The following is a 15,879-nucleotide window of genomic DNA, read 5'->3' as shown; positions in this document are numbered from 1 at the left end:
GACTTTCTGCATCAGAGCAGCACATTAAAAAAGAGCTGAGCCCTTGGGATGTGACAACAGAGACGTGTTTAACTTCCCTGCCATTTAGCACAAGTTGCTGTGGCATTGAACTCCATGTGACTGGAAAGTAATCAGCTCCCAACCTCGGAGAGGTTATCTACCAAAGCTTTCCCTGATTCTTTGTTCTGGGCCTTTGTTCTGCAGGTCCTGTGTGACTGATATGTGTGAGTGCCCAGTTCATAAAAACTGCTACTGCGAGTCATTCCTGGCATATGCCCGAGCCTGTCAGAGGGAAGGGCTCAAAATCCACTGGGTACCGGAACAGAACTGTGCAGGTAAGTGTTTTGGGACTGCTTCTTTGTAAGCCAGTGCATAGGCTAATAGGCTACTGTCCTTTTACTGTTGGAGGAGGATCAAAAATGAACCATCTAGAAAGGACCGGAATTGTACCAGCAGGGAACTTGCATACTGAGTTATAGAGAAAGACCTTATGAGGAAAGATTTGTAACCGTCAAATACTAGAAATGTTTATTTTGCTGCAAAGCTTTTCACCTCTAATGCCACCTGTCTTAATTTTATGTATTTCCAGGAAGTAGTACATGCCTTTTTCTTTCAGGATATGTAAACAGTTGATTAAGGCCAGGTTGGATGGGGCCTGGGGCAACCCGATCTAGTGGAAGCTGTCCCTGCGCTTGGCTGGGGGTTGGAACTGAATGAGTTTTCAGGTCCTTTCAAACTGAAACCATTCCAGGATTCTGTGATTACAGACAGTGTTTAGACTCCTTTGACCTTCTGTTAAACACAGCTATATTTCCAGAGACAGCATGCATATATGATTGCAGTAGGTTCAACAAGGGAAGGAGAGAGAATGTATTTAATGGAATATTAAAATTCAAACCTGCATTATCTTTGGTGCTTGGCCCAGATTCCCCATGTGATTAGGACTGCATTAATTGCCAGTGATTGTGCATAATTGTTTCCGTGAGAAGTGGTGGCCTGTGGTTGTGGTCACTTGAAGTAAAATGCAGTATTGCAGGTTAATATTTCCCCTGATGATGGTCTCACTAATTTAGGACATTCTATAATGGCATCGGTTTGCCTGGAAGTGTATTCAGGTTTATGAAAAGCAATTGACAGTAGCTGGAAAAAAAAAAAGCAACAACGAGAGAAGGATACTCAAGGCTGGTCAAAGAGCTATTGCTCTGTGGTCCGTTCTGGTGATCATGTGTGGCTCAGGGTCTGCTCTCTCAACTTCAGTTTCCTTTTCTGTTGAAGTCAGGATAGCAGGAATGAGGGAATGACAGAGCAAATTACACTTGATTGACTGTTCCCAAAAGGTTCTTTTTTCTTTTTTTTTTTTTTTTTTCCACAAAGGAACACTAAAATCCAGACAGGGTGTCACTAAGTGAAAGCCCTACTCAAGGATGTGGTCTCAGCCATACAATGTATGTAATTTTAATCTATTGATCTGCTAGCATCCTGACCTCAGTTATTCGTTTTTTTGTCCAAAGCACTTCAGACTGAGACCTTACTCTGGCTGATGCTGTAAAAGGAATAAAAACTCCAGTCCCTGCCTTAAGGAGTTTATACAAGTGCTGGCATATCACGACTTAACTAATTGAAGCTTCTTTTCACATTTTTTTTCTGGCATTTTACCAAAGACAAGAAAAGTTTCTGAGGCAAAAACAGTCCTTGAGAGAACATTATGAAGGAATTTAAATGCACATCTTTCATTAAAGCTAATGAAAGAACTGCTTAAATCCCTTAAATCCACCCAAGTTTTTAATCTCAGTGCAGGCTTCTAGAGGGAAAGGGGAAATCTTATTAAGCAGAAGATATAGATAAGCTGTATTGGTCAAGTACCCTCAAAACACTTAAGCATCCAATATCAGAAAAGTATCACCATCTTCTACAGTAAATCGTGCAGTAAGCATTACATTAAAGTGCATCCACTGCACTCCATAATTTACCAGCAGCCAGCATCAAGATTTTAATCTTTAACTTGTTTTTTTTTTCTCCCCAAAACTTGTAGTTACAATTACTGTGTCCTAATTATGGATAAAAGTTCCTGGGTATGAAACAATATATCTGTAATAAAATTTTAGCGCTCTGTGACTTTCATTTCCTGCTTGACATTTCATAGCTAGTGGGATACTTGGAAGAGCTGTGTTCTGATGAAAATGGAGTATGCTTATTAGTAAAGTCAGGTTTTAATTATTCTTTTGTGTGTTATAAAACCAGATCTTGTGTGGTTGCCAGTTCCTCTACCCTGACTGCTGTATGCTTAGCTCATTTTTACAGCCTTCAGAAAGCTTGTGTTGTCTGGAGGGCCAGCCAAACAGGATGCTCAGGAGGCTGAATTACATGTCTTGTTCCCTGCCTGCTCTTCTTCCCCCAGTGCAGCAGCATATTGTCCTCTCAGTGCTCCACAAAATACTCCTGCTTAAGGTTTGCTGTCCTTTGAGCTTGGCTTGGTATGGAGAATGTCAGCTGTTATTTAACTGGAGGGGTGAAGAGAAGAAGCTAATAAGTAAGGAATATGTTTACGGTAGGAAAAGGTTTGTGAGATCTGCATGGGAACTGAGAGGGTTTGGAAAGGAATATGGGTTTCTATGGGAAATAGTGGGAAGTGAGACCTGTTAGGACAGGCACACGAAGAAATATGAGTGATGGAGAAAAAAAAAATGCCAGGAGATCCAGCATGAGGGACAGAAGAAATAAAACAAAGTAATACAAGGTGTAAAATAAAGGATACAAATGGAAGAGGTTTGAAGAGGAAAGGAAATAGAAAGAAAGGGGGGGGGGGGGCTGAGGGTAGCCCAAGAAAGGCCAAGCAAGCAGTTTATAAAGTGCAATTAAGTAATCTGAAGTGGTGAAAGGCCTTGGGCCATAGTAATTTAACATTGAATTTCTGAGGGCACTGAGAGAAAGAAGACTCAAAGATGGGAGATGGCAATAATTCCCTGTCATGGGCATGACTATACAGGCAAGAATAAAAAGTAGATATGGACTATAATAAAGTGCAAAATGCACATGGTAGCACTGATGTGCTGACATGCTGTAACAGCCTCATAAAAACTGAACAATTTTCTGTTTTTCCTATGTGCTTGGCTAGACTAGAGGAGGATGGGTATATATATGATTTTGACTCTTCTCTCCTTGGTCCCCTCTTTTCTGCTGTGGAATTTTCTGGCCAAAGTCACTCTTTTCCCTGCTATATGTTGTTTTCCTTTAATTCCTTTATTGCGTGTGAGTATGTATCATAAGGCTATTCTGACATTTCAGTGGAAACTCATTAAAAACTAAAAGTTGAAAAGATTCACACAAGTGTATCATTAAAAGGTCAGTGCCCAGATCTGTTGCCTTCTGCTATGTTAAAAAGGGAGATGTTGTGAATTACAAGCACCACGAGTAACATTTGGTTTGAAAGTCCTACAAAACACCTCAAAAGCCCATATCGTTCAACACCAGCAGAAGCAGGACGATTCCTTGATGCACAAATTAGTTAGGAATTTCCATGGAATTAGGTTTACCAGATATCACCCACCAAGGGAATCCTTCAGCAGTTCCATGTTAGGTGTTTTGGCTTTTGTGTTGAGGAACAAGAACTCTTCCTAAATAATTACAGCCATGTCTACAAAGACAGGCGCAGACAGATACAAGCCTTCTCTGTGAAGCTGCCAAACTGGCTGGAATAGACCAGCCCTGGTCTGAAAACTGTATAGCCTTATTAGGCAGGGTTTATTAGCTCAGGCACAGTACTGTATTTATGTGTCTATATGGCTTCTGGACTGGAGCTGGCTATCATCCTGCCAGCTCAGAAAGTGGTCTGAGGAAGCTCACATCTGTCATGCCAAACACATGTTCTAGAAGAAGAGTGGAAAAATCCTGTTGGGACTGGTAACATTGCAAAATGCAGTATTATTAGTAACTTTTGTGCTTTGGGGTTGGGTTTTTGAATTACTATTTTTTTGCTAGTGCACTGAGGATGTTATTACTAACAGAGCTTGGTTCTTTAGGAGAGAATTTGCCTTAAAAGACGGGTGCAATGGCATCCCTTCTGTTTTCCATGTTTACATGGTACTGATTCATTTCAGCAGGCCTCAGGAAGCCTACTGCAGAATGTGTTTATTTTTATTTTTTAAAGTGTTGATGATGTGGAATGTTCTGGATCAATCACACCACATGTTAGCAACTGAAGCACTCAACAATAAAAGCCATCCAGGAAACAGCAGCCATTGTACTCTTCTGATTTTCCCCTTGGCAGCGAGTTAATAATGTCACTCTAGACTGCCTACAGCAGAAAATAAAGTCACGTTATCTTCTACATGGCATCATCTGAAGGAGAAGGAGGTGTTTTGATATACCACATCCATGTGTGGTAGAGCAGAGCTGGGGACTACTCTAGAGATGCCACTGCTGCTGAAGGCAGGCTGTAATATGTTCTCATTTGCTCTGGGCAGAGATGAGGAAGTGGAAAGGAGACCTTGGCCAACTTTCCTGAAACCCACCGGCTGAGGCACTAAACAGAGCTCAGGTGGAACAAATGAGCTGGCTGTTACTGCAGTGAAGCTTTGTGGGATGAAAACTGTACAGCCTAAAAAATGGAAGCTCACAGGCCTTTCTATATGGAAACTGCGTGTACTGAAGCCTGGTGTTTTTGTTTGTGATTGGTCCGTCAGAGATCCTTCGAAGGGAAACTCATTTTCAGAGAGGAGAAGTTTCTAGTAAACAATCCTCTTAAAGAATTCACATTGTGTGTGGAAAATCACTATCCATCTCTGAACATCTCGGTCTACTTTTCTGGACTTTTAATACATTGTTTACAAACACATTTTAATTTCCCATCTTACAGAGATTCAGTCACTATTCTTAACACGCTATGTAAGTGCAGAGTTTGTTGTGAACCTAATATTTTACTGTACACTTATTGCTTGCATGTTTTTCCCACCTTCTGAATTTCCTATTTCATTTAGATTTCATTTTAATTATTCCTGTTGTTTGTTCCTTCTTCAGTGTGCATAAAAGTTATCATGCACAGCAAGAGAGAAGGGTAAAGATGGAAAAAAAGTGCTTAAAACATCTATTCCCACAAGCTGAATAAGCCTGTCTTGAACATTGCTGAAACATGTTTTTTTCCAACCTGCTCTAGAGGGATATGCAGTAAAAGGTGTCTCCCAAAGTTTTTAGGTAGCTTGCTCTGGTACTTTCTCATGCTGAAAGCTAGAGAGCTTTTTTGTCCCTAATGCCTACCTAAAATCTAGTATCTGTCTAATATTTAGCTGTTGATTCTCTGTAACTCCCGGATATTTTTCTGCTGTACTATCCATTTTTTTGTTTGTTTATTTAATATCTGTGTCTGGAGAACTTTGTATGCATTCCTGCCAGAGTTCCTTCTTCAGGGCTACTTTTCACGTATACATAAATATCATAAAAATCATAAGAAGTAGAACTTGCAAGAAGTTGATGCTTTTTTGAAGATCACCTTGTCACTGGTGAGGAGGAACCCCTTAAATTTATGATGCTCTAGCACTAAGACTTCCATCCTTTGTTATACACTCTTATACATATTTAATCAATATATTTCTGCCTATTTTCTCTTTATGAATAATAATAGTGCTGTAATGGCACTCTAAGGCAAATCCTCACCACGGAACAGCATGCTTCTGTCCATAACAGAACTGTTCTTTAAGATATCTGGACTTTCTATCTCTCCCAAAACGGAGGAAACCTTCTTAATGCAGCCACCTCTCTGTAAATAGGAAGAGATGATTCTGGATGCTTGAGAATCCCTTACCATCTATAAACTATTAGTACTTGGTTTTACCATCACCACAGCCATTAGAAAGAGTAACAGACTTCTATTCATTATCAAAGCATGTATTATTCTCCATACTAAAAATTAGTCAGGATATAAAATGTTAACAGTTTCAATATTGATCTTGAGGGGATATAGAGCTTTTAGCTGAGCCCTCAGTGGTCTCTTATGTTGGAAATGCATTGAACTGTCAACTACATAAATCAATGAATAGATACTGGAATCATTAAGTACAAGAATTCTCATTCTCGGTGATCCCTTGGTAAAATAGCATAAAGCATGGAAATAACTGATTTTCATTGTTTTGTTGTGGTTTAGAAATGGTGCTGTGGAATTAACAGCATTGTTTGAATTTGCTGCAACATGCAATATTGAAAGTATAATCTTAGGGCTAGAAAATCCAACATGGTGAATGACTCTGTTTTCTTCCTGTAGGAGTGGGACTGATAATAGCTGTCTGTCCTTGTAAATGTTTCAGGAATCTTTGATAAATTAAAGTAACACATAAATTAATAATGTCAAGCCTTAAATATAAAGCATAGATCTGCTTATAGATACAAACCTTACCAAAGCTTTATATACCATCAGCTGTGTTAAAATACTCAAAATAAGTAAAGACTGCTAGGAACTTGATACCTTTTGATTAGGAAATTTGCTACCATTGTATTTGTGATGTAAAGTAGTGCTGAATTTAATGTAGTGCAATCACGTGAGTAATTTTTTTCTCTAGATGATCGCCATACCAAAATGTGCGGTTTGATATTTGCAGTAGAAACCAAGCAGATAGCTAACTTTCCTTGTGGCCTTTGTGTAATATGGTATTTTGTTCCTTTTAACTGTCTTACAGCAACTCAGTGTAAACACGGTGCAGTTTATGATACCTGTGGTCCAGGATGTGTCAAAACATGTGACAACTGGAACGAGATTGGCCCATGCAACAAGCCCTGTGTTGCAGGATGCCACTGTCCAGCAAATTTAGTTCTTCACAAAGGAAGATGCATCAAGCCAGTCCTGTGCCCACAGCGATGACATTAGTTCTCTTCCCATGGACATTAATGCGGGTGGTCACTGACCCCTTTGATGCTCACAGCCAGTGAGGGACTCCAGCTGTTTGTGTGCAGATACTGCAAAATACACATCTACTCACAGAGTGTAAATATGCTCCTGTGTGTGTATTTATGTGTGTTTATGTATACGCACATGGCGCCTGGAAAGATATATAAATGTATACTGTGTGTATGTACATACACATATCTATACACAAGTGCCCTAAAACGTAAGTACAACCCGTATATTTATATATATATGTCCACACACTCAAATATGCATCATTTCTATATATCATAGAAGGATGAATTATTATATGTATATTTTTTGCTATAAAGTTTATGTATTATTATTTCTAGGACTGTGATCTGTAAGTCATTGTATAAATAAACCAGGTGTTTTTAATATAATATACTGGCATGAAAAGATTGGATGACTTTGCCATTGCATAAATTTGTCGTTTCCAAGGAAACTTTTCTAGGGCCATAGCACTGCCAGACTGGATTAGTTTCAACACAGAACCTGGATTTACAGTTGTACAGGAAACACATTTCTCTGGAGATGGAGGATTTATCTAGGAATATTTCATGCGTACCTTAGAGCTGCATAGCGATTGGTGACAGTGCTTAATCAGGCAGAGAAAGCTGGGGATTGGCTTTTATGCTTTACTGAAATTACTGTGCAAAATGATTTCCAAAGCTGGTTGGCCAGCTGCCAGCAGAGAGATATTTCTTTCTGGAACAGCACCAAAGAGTCAGGGGCCAGACTTTCAAAAGTGTTCGGCACCCAGCAGCTCGCTTTGAAAACCTGACCACTTCCCATTTCATATCCTAATGCCCCGTCTCTGCTGTTGTGTTTGGCAGTAGCTGTGAATACACAATAAGGAGCTTGAAGAAAATAGTCATGTACATATTAGCCCCTTTAACGTGTTTGAAACTGCTGGGTTTGTTTCATATTTCACCCAAATATTATGCAGAGAGCAAATCCCACTGTGAATTGGAGTGTTTGATTTCAGTGTGCCTTAAAACATGAAATAATGCTGGGTTTAGTAGCTCATTTCATTTATCAGGATGGTTTAGAAGAAAGACAAATTCACCCCAGCAAAAAAATAGTAAAGAATGTCAAATGCTAATTGGAAAACTGCAATTTATTTCCTTACTGGTCTTTTGCTTGAGGTTTATGAACATGTGGGCTCTGTGAAGTTTGCATGACTTTTGAAGTCTCCTAGGGGAGAAGCAATAATATGGGATTTCATTAGAAACTGTTAAAAAAGCCATACAACTTTCTCAAGCCTGGAGGAGAGGGGGGAGGGTGTTGGGCTATTTTTCTTCCACTGGAAAACCTCTTGTAGAGCCTGACAGAATGGTCTCTGGAGATGACAGAAATCTTTGGGCATCTGATTTAGGTTTATAATGAAGTAATATCCTCCCACATAGCTACTTCTGTTATGCCTTGGGTTGAAATTGCACATTGTAATGCTTTGAACAGTTTTCTCCTTCAATTCTTCACTCTCCAGGAAGCTTTGCGGGATCTGAGTTTACAGTGAGCGAGTGGGTGCAACACATTTGCGTTGTACAATCTGCCTGCAGTCCCATCCTGGAGGAGGATGCTAAGCGAGACTGGTTAGCTTAGGTACCATGCTAACCAAGATGCTGCACCACCACAGTTTTAAAGAGAGCTGGGCAAATAATGCCAGGAGCATTCCGTGGATCTTTATCCACATCTTAAATAAACTCAGCTTGATCTTTTTCTGTCCCTTTGCAATCATTTTCTCAGAACAGTCAAATAATTTGGTTTTACTGGCAGGGAGGGTTTTGAAGCCACACACAAGTGCAATGGGAAGCAGAATTGCAAATGTGCAGATCCTATCAGAGCAGGAAACTACAAGAGTTTTATGTGTCCCACGTAATAATTGAATGGCAAAGCTAAAATTTAGGACAATTGCAGTTGGTCCAAGGAGTTAAAATATAAAATGGCTGTCATTAAAATAATTCAAAGCATCAGTTAGACAGAAGAACATTTCAGCTTGTTAGTGTCTGATGCTGAGATATGGGGCTAAGCCATTACAAAGGTTATTTGCCTAGCTCACTTTTAGGATAGATTTTCATTACTGGTAGGTTTTTGTTACTTACTGCTCAGTATTTCCAAAATAAAAATACAAGCAAAGTGAATTTCACACAAGAATGGTGTGAACTGTCCTTCACTTTTCTTCTGACTGATAAAGGTGAGTGAAAGGTGAAGGGAGAGCCCTCCAGCTCTCTCAGTCCACTGATCGCATTCAGGCAATGCTTAACTGATGCCGGGTGAAGAGGGGACAAATTCTATTTTGAAATCTTGAAAGAGTTCGTTTTGAAGCCTGACCTAGAGGTCTTCTCAAAATGAGAACTCATTCTTCGGCTTAGCTTTTTCACATCTGCCTAATTAAGGGTAGCCCTCTGCTTCTCGCTTTAGTGATGTAGGCTGAGGAACGTGGTTTCATTTCTAAGCTGTCTGATTGCACCCTTATGGTGCTGTAGAGCTTTTTCCTCCAAACTCTGCAGATTTCAAGGCAATGATAAGGGTTCACAGGTAGAGTCTAAGCAGTTCTGCTTTTTTAGAAATTGCCCCTGAGTTTCAACTTGGCACAGGTTTTATATATGTATCTGTACTTATTGTGTGCCCAGCTGAGCTATTCAGACCAGATCAGTCCCAACCTTTGCCTCTCTCACTCCAGTATCCTGTTTGCTTTTCTTCTTCAAGGCTGTTCGAAAGTTGAAAGTCTAGTCCAGTAACATCAATAATAGCATTGCCACTGGCCTCATTGAGTTTGGGTTGTAGCCCATCTTCCTCATTGGTGCAGCATTCTTTCTAATTCTGCTGTCTTGGCTCTTGAAATACTGCCCTTGGATGCTAGGGCTCATGAAATATTACCCCAGGATGTTAGACCTGGAAACTTCCTGCATACCACCGGGGACTTATTTTTAACAAAATTCACTGATAATCCAATTTTAGTATGCTAACTGTGTTTAGTATGCAATAATGTGTTTTTAATAATAGCAGAAAGTTGAAAATCCATATGGCATAGGGTTAAACTACAACATATATTCACCATGCAAAACTGATGGTTGTGTGAGTTTTGGTCTTGATTATGCTTATGTCAATCTGTGCATATAACTTTGTGCCAATTTGTAAAGTGAAATATATTTGAAGGAGCAAAGGTTCCCACCAAAGAATGATCCTAAAGGAAAGTCTGAGAAACAGCACTGTAATCCAGTGGATGGAATCAAGGAAAGACTTGGATCAATAGCTTCACCATTAACCTGCTATGTGTTCCCTGGCAAGTAATTTAATATTCTGTATTTCACTGAGGAAATGAGGCTCTGGGTTTATGCATAATTTTTATGTTTATGGGTAGAAAATGTTCTAGAATGCCATACGCCACCAGGGGAATGTCAGCTGGTATTTTACCAATCTACTCAGATCTGCTTTGCATCAGGTTGTCCCGTATCTCCCATATCATCATCGCTTCAAAGTCAGCTTATTTAGCTGGCATATGTGGAGGTCATATACATTTACTTCCTCTTCATTTACTTTCAATTATGTCTATTTTTATCATATATATTGAATTTTATAAACCATGGAGACAAGCCATAGCCAAGCAGAGCAATTTGAGTTGTAGCTCAAGACTCTCTGGGTACTCCCACATTTTCCAAGAACACCTTTCTTCTGTAGTGTAAGGTATGCACTTAAAGCAAAAAGCTAAGGTATTTTTAATATCCTACCCAAATGTGACCCCATCCTTGCATCACATAAGTAGCTTCCAGTAGATAATCTAAAAGAAGTAAGTTCTTCTCATGAGGGATTTTTCTGCTTTTTTTGGAACACAGGATCCAAATGCAGTTTGACACTGCTTGGCTTCCCACTGACAGAACCTGACACTGGCAATAGCTGGACTGATCTTGAGTGACTGTACAGGGGTACTTTGTTTTTTTGCTTTCGTCAAAAGTAGACAAGATTATATCAGAGCTAATGGATATGAGAATAACGATCCATGTATTTGCAGCGGGACAGGCTGGAAACAGAGGCAGTTAACAGCATTTAGCACTGAAGTGGCGAGATGTTTCAGGTATTTCAAGAAGAGACCTGAGTAAGGGGGCATTATGCCTCAGTATTATGTCTCACTATTTGACAAACAGGAACTTTGCATAATGGTGATCAAATGCTTATTTTGCTGTCCAGTTTTACCATTTCAGAAAGCCCTGTGGCAAGAGAGGTGTTTCTGCTTCCTTACAGAAACATTTCTAGTCTATGACTGCAAACCTTTCAGGACAAAGGCCTAACTGTGCTGCCAGTACAGAATTCCTCTCTGTGTAAAGATCCTTGCACAGATTAGTATTTCTAGTACAAGCGTCACCATGACACCCGAGCCCTAAGGTCTATAACAACAAAATAAGGTGCTCCTACGAATACGAGGTGGCTTTTGATGCCTCAGATGACGTGGCACCGTGTTCGAATGAAAATGCTACAATAACGTGAGGAAATAAAGAGGTAGGATGGCAGAATAAGGGTAAGAGGCAAATGAGAAAGGGGAAAGTAGTAATAGGATTTTTTTTCTGTGTGGATATTTTCCCTCTAAATAGTAAGAACTAAACTGACAGGGTTCTTCAAGCAAAGGTAAAGTACATCCTTACTCCCTCAGCAAAAAACCCCCACACCCAAACCCCCCAAACTAACCACAGTGGAATCATTTCTTGAGATCTGAATAGAACTGGTGTATATCGGTAGGTATAGAAATCCATAATTAAAATAAGCTTATGATTTTCTATTCCTACTTTTCTCCCAACCCTTAAATCACAGTAGGAAAAGTCACCAGAGTTAAGGAAGGGGATCTTTCCTGGGCTGAGATGAGGCAAACACCTGCAGAATTCTGGTTTTGTGCTTCCAGTAGCACAACAAACCTGTTTTGATTTCCTCCAGGATATGTTTTAGTGAAAACACGGCATTTCCCAGTGTACAACTGTCAGAACAAAGACTACAAATGCATTTTTATAACTAGCCTTGTTCCTGACTTTGAGATAAGATTGCAACTCCTACTTACTACTAAGAGGGCATAAGTTTTCTTTTTGACAACACTCTTTTCACCATGCAGAAACATGGCTCAGCAGCAAGCAGCATCTTCAAAACTCTAAGCAATACTAAATATGACATGTAGCATTTGTTATTTGCATGACTTTACCCTTTTCATTGTGAGTTATGAGCTAATGCTAGCCCCACAATACAGGAGGAAGTTGGCTCTAATGGAGTGTGTATTTGTGGTGGGAGAGGGATGGCATTGTGTAATTACCATTATCATTGATAGCACTTCATATTTCCCTAAGTGATGCTTATACCTGGGCATCAATACAATTTGGTTTTGCACATAAAGTGAAATGATGGGAATGTAGGAATTTCCTGCCTAGACCAGCCCACATTTTCTTCTTACCAGTGGTGAAGAAGTGCTTCAAAGCAGTCTTCAAAGAGTGGGATGTAAGCCTCATAATGGACAGCTATGCAACAGCCTGTTCATAGCTGTAATTTAACCTTATACTTTGGCAGTAAGTGGTTGGTACTTTAATGACCCAATCGTTCAAAGCACTTAACTGTGCTCAAACTTTGAATAACCTCGTTTGCTTTAGTGGGGCAACATGCATGCTGACTTCTAAACACATGCTTAAATGGTTTGCTGGGTCAGGGCCAGAGAGTTCAGCATCTGGCAGGATCAAACATTAAACCTCAGGATATTTTGTATTTCTTCATGATTTCTATACAAAGATCTGCTTTATGATCACACAGCTATCTACTGCTAGAACATCAGAGAAGTCTAGGCTTTTCGAAGCCTTTTGTTTTATGACTTTAGAAGATTGGTAAAATGTTTTCTGTTGATTTTCAGTGTCAGCATAGAACTATTGCTAGCTATACTAGTTTAAAACTGGTTTGTGATCATACTAGCGCCATCCTACCTTTATAGTTGTGGAAGTCATCCGCAATCCTTGTGTGGCTTCCCTCAGTTCTTAGACTCCTAGTTGCTTCTAACTGTAGTTCATTATAGAACTCTGATAACACCATATAAGAATAAAAGCATCTGCAGACAAATCAGTATAAATAATTTGCTATGAGAGATCACAGTTAAAAAGGGGGGGGGTAGGGGATTAATCTGTTCCTCTTAACTTACTTTCAGAATAGCTTTTATAAATGGTGTTAATAAGGAGAAAGGAAGGTGAATATAGAAAGTGTAAAGAAAAGATAATTTAGAAACTAAAGATGTTTTGTAATATTTAGTGCAAGTATTTACCTTATTCGATTTCCTGAGTACCATTGTCTGGTGTTCAAACCCATAGCAAGAAAAGGATTTGGTTCTGCAGAATATGGATCAAAACCCAGAAGTAGGTATGTCCTGATGCAGTTGTGCAGTTAAAATTTCACTCAGTCTAAAAGGGAATGAAGTAAATGAGTAGAGTTTGGAGGAAATTGTTTCTCCCATCTCAGGCTCCTGCATCTTTGCTTACTAGTCTGGGTTTGTAAATATGCAGGTGTTTGAACCCCACTGTGTCTGCTACACAGACCTTACTCTCTTCATGCTGGTGTGCATCAAGAACAACTCTAGAGGAGACCACAGAATAATTCTTTCGCTCATTCTAGTCAACTGTTACCCTTCAAAAGATGAAGGGGAAGAGATGCTGCAGGGAATGTTACAGTGTGTATCACATATATTAGACGTGTGAAGCCATTAATGTATGGATGGGTTACTTGAAATATTTCAGATGCATTTTCTGGGAAATGCTCTGCAGTGTCAAGGGCATCACTGCAGCATGTTTACATTTTAATGCTTTGAATTGCTTTGGTTACTCAAGCTAAATTTTTAACAGATTTCGTCTGAGGTGCATTCATGTAAATAGGAAATCTATTTAATATTTTGCTACATTTCTGTCTTCAGTATGTCTCCGTTTAAACCTTTGTTGCATTTAAAATGGTTATGTAGTTCAATGTATTTTACACAACTGCGAAGCTGTGCAGTAACTTTGCCCCAGCTTGTCTTTGAGTGTCTGTACAGTTTTTGCAACAATATTGTGCTAATATAATTTTGTGGAAGTAGGATTGTGATGAGTATGTTTGTAAAGACATTATTTATTCCATTATAAACTTAATATTTATTATCTTTATGCAGATAAATACTGATGCCTGATTATTTCATAGCTAGCAATGAAAACCGCTGTTCTGCTTTGCGAGGTCTGACTCAGAAAAGCAATGTCTCCCACACAGTGATACTTTGTTCTCCTAAGAATTGATGTTAAATACTGTTATTTCTTGGGAGGGAAGGGAGAAGCAATGGAAACTCTTTTTCCTTTAGTTTTGCCTGTGATCTGGGAGATGGGATTTTTTTAACTCTGTGCAGGTGTTAACTCGTTCATGTGGTATCATTTGACCAAGTCATTTCACTGCTATTTACCTTAGTTTTCCCACTGGTAGAACAGAAATGATAATGCATTACAGAAATCACAGAAACTTGGAGAACAAGGAAATTTGTTAGAAATCCACTGATCTGTTTTGGCAAAGCTTCTGTCCATTGGGCTCCAGATCAGGCATCACAATTGCCAAGTCTTTTTACTTTTTTTGTGAAGAGAAATCTGCCCTGCTTCTGAAAGGGTAAGTAGATCATGAACACAAAAAGCATGGGCTGATATCAGCACTGAGCAAGAAGATGACCTTCTTTGGGGGATCTCTTACCTCCTAGGCTGAGGTGAGGAGAGCACAGAAGGTAAGAGGTTTAAGACTGTCCCGGGTTCAGCAGTAGCAGTCATTTTTCCCCTTCCTAGTAGCTGGTGCAGTGCTGTGGTTTTGACTTTCAGCCTGGGAACAGCGCTGATAACACCGATGGTTTTAGTTGTTGCTCAGTAATGTTTACTCTGACCAAGGACTTTCTGAGGCTCATGCTCTGCCAGGGAGGAGGGGAAGCTGGGAGGAAGCAGAGACAGGACACCTGACCCAAACTGACCAAAGAGGTATTCCATACCACAGCACGTCATGCCCACTAAAAAAACTGGGTGCAGTTTCCCAGAAGGGCTAGATCAGTGCTCAGGTTGGTCTGGGTATTGGTTGGCGGGTGGTGAGCGGTTGTATTCTCTTCCCTTGTTATTTGCCTTGTCATTGTTATTGTTGTTGGTAGCAGCAGTGGTTTGTGTTGTACCTTAGTTACTGGGCTGTTCTTATCTCAACCCGTGGGAGTTACATTCTTTCGATACTCCTCCCTGTCCCTCTGGGAGTGGGGGAGTGAGCGAGTGGCTGCATGGTTCTGAGTTACTGGCTGGGCTTAAACTGCAACAGGGACTTTGCTTTAAATTAGTAGGACGGTTGGTGCTGCATGCTCTGTAGCTGTGGGACTCCTCTCTTGGTTTGTACTAAGTATGCTGATGTCAAGTCCCCAGTGGCTGGCTGCTTCAGTATCATGAGACACTGAGGAGGGGAGGTTTGTCTCAGCAGCCTTTGTTCCATGACTGAGATGTGAGGGCAATGCAGAGATGGCAAGGTCTGCAGTTCTAAGGTGACCATGCTAGTGTACCTGGTGACTACTTACATGGTCACACAGCTTTTACCCCAAATGACCACTCAGTGGTCACAATTACTCCCTATTATTTTCACCATCCTTTTTAGATGCAGCCTTCTCACCAAAATGGTGTAATGTTGATTCTTCTCTGAAGCAGCATGCAGTTACAGACTTCACCCTCAATTCTCTCTTGCCAGGCTTCACGTGGCCCTTGGTGAGATTAAACCCCAAACCAGTCACCATTTTTTTTTGCCTGACATAAGGGCTTTACAGACTGACATTTTTCAGAACATTTACTCTGTTTATAGAAGCAGAATATAGGTCCCATTGCCACCTCTAGCAACTCTAAAAGACCTAGTATGGGTCCCATGGGCACCTTGAGCAGAGTACTTGTGGTGCTCTGACCCCAAGTGTTTAGGATGTAGTGCCAAAGGGTGACCAACACAAATAATGA

General features: G+C 40.1%; 1 protein-coding gene across 8 annotated transcripts in view; it reads left to right on the top strand.

Annotated features, from left to right (window-relative positions):
* Positions 1-8,121, top strand: part of BMPER (BMP binding endothelial regulator) — a 148,284-nt gene extending 140,163 nt beyond the window's left edge. For 4 of the 8 annotated variants that reach the window (XM_065665810.1, XM_065665809.1, XM_065665812.1 and 1 more), the window contains 2 exons: positions 205-335; positions 6,666-8,119. In XM_065665810.1, the coding sequence (XP_065521882.1) occupies positions 205-335; positions 6,666-6,847 (313 nt within the window). In that variant the 3' untranslated portion in view covers positions 6,848-8,119. Of the gene's footprint in view, positions 1-204; positions 336-6,665 lie in introns of all 8 variants that reach the window. The other 4 variants (XM_065665805.1, XM_065665806.1, XM_065665813.1 and 1 more) reach the window with 3 other exon arrangements.
* Positions 8,122-15,879: the final 7,758 nt, after the last annotated feature.

This window comes from Lathamus discolor, chromosome 2 (genome assembly GCF_037157495.1).
Source record: "Lathamus discolor isolate bLatDis1 chromosome 2, bLatDis1.hap1, whole genome shotgun sequence".
NCBI lineage: Eukaryota > Metazoa > Chordata > Aves > Psittaciformes > Psittacidae > Lathamus > Lathamus discolor.
This window is presented reverse-complemented; position numbering and strand designations above follow the sequence as displayed.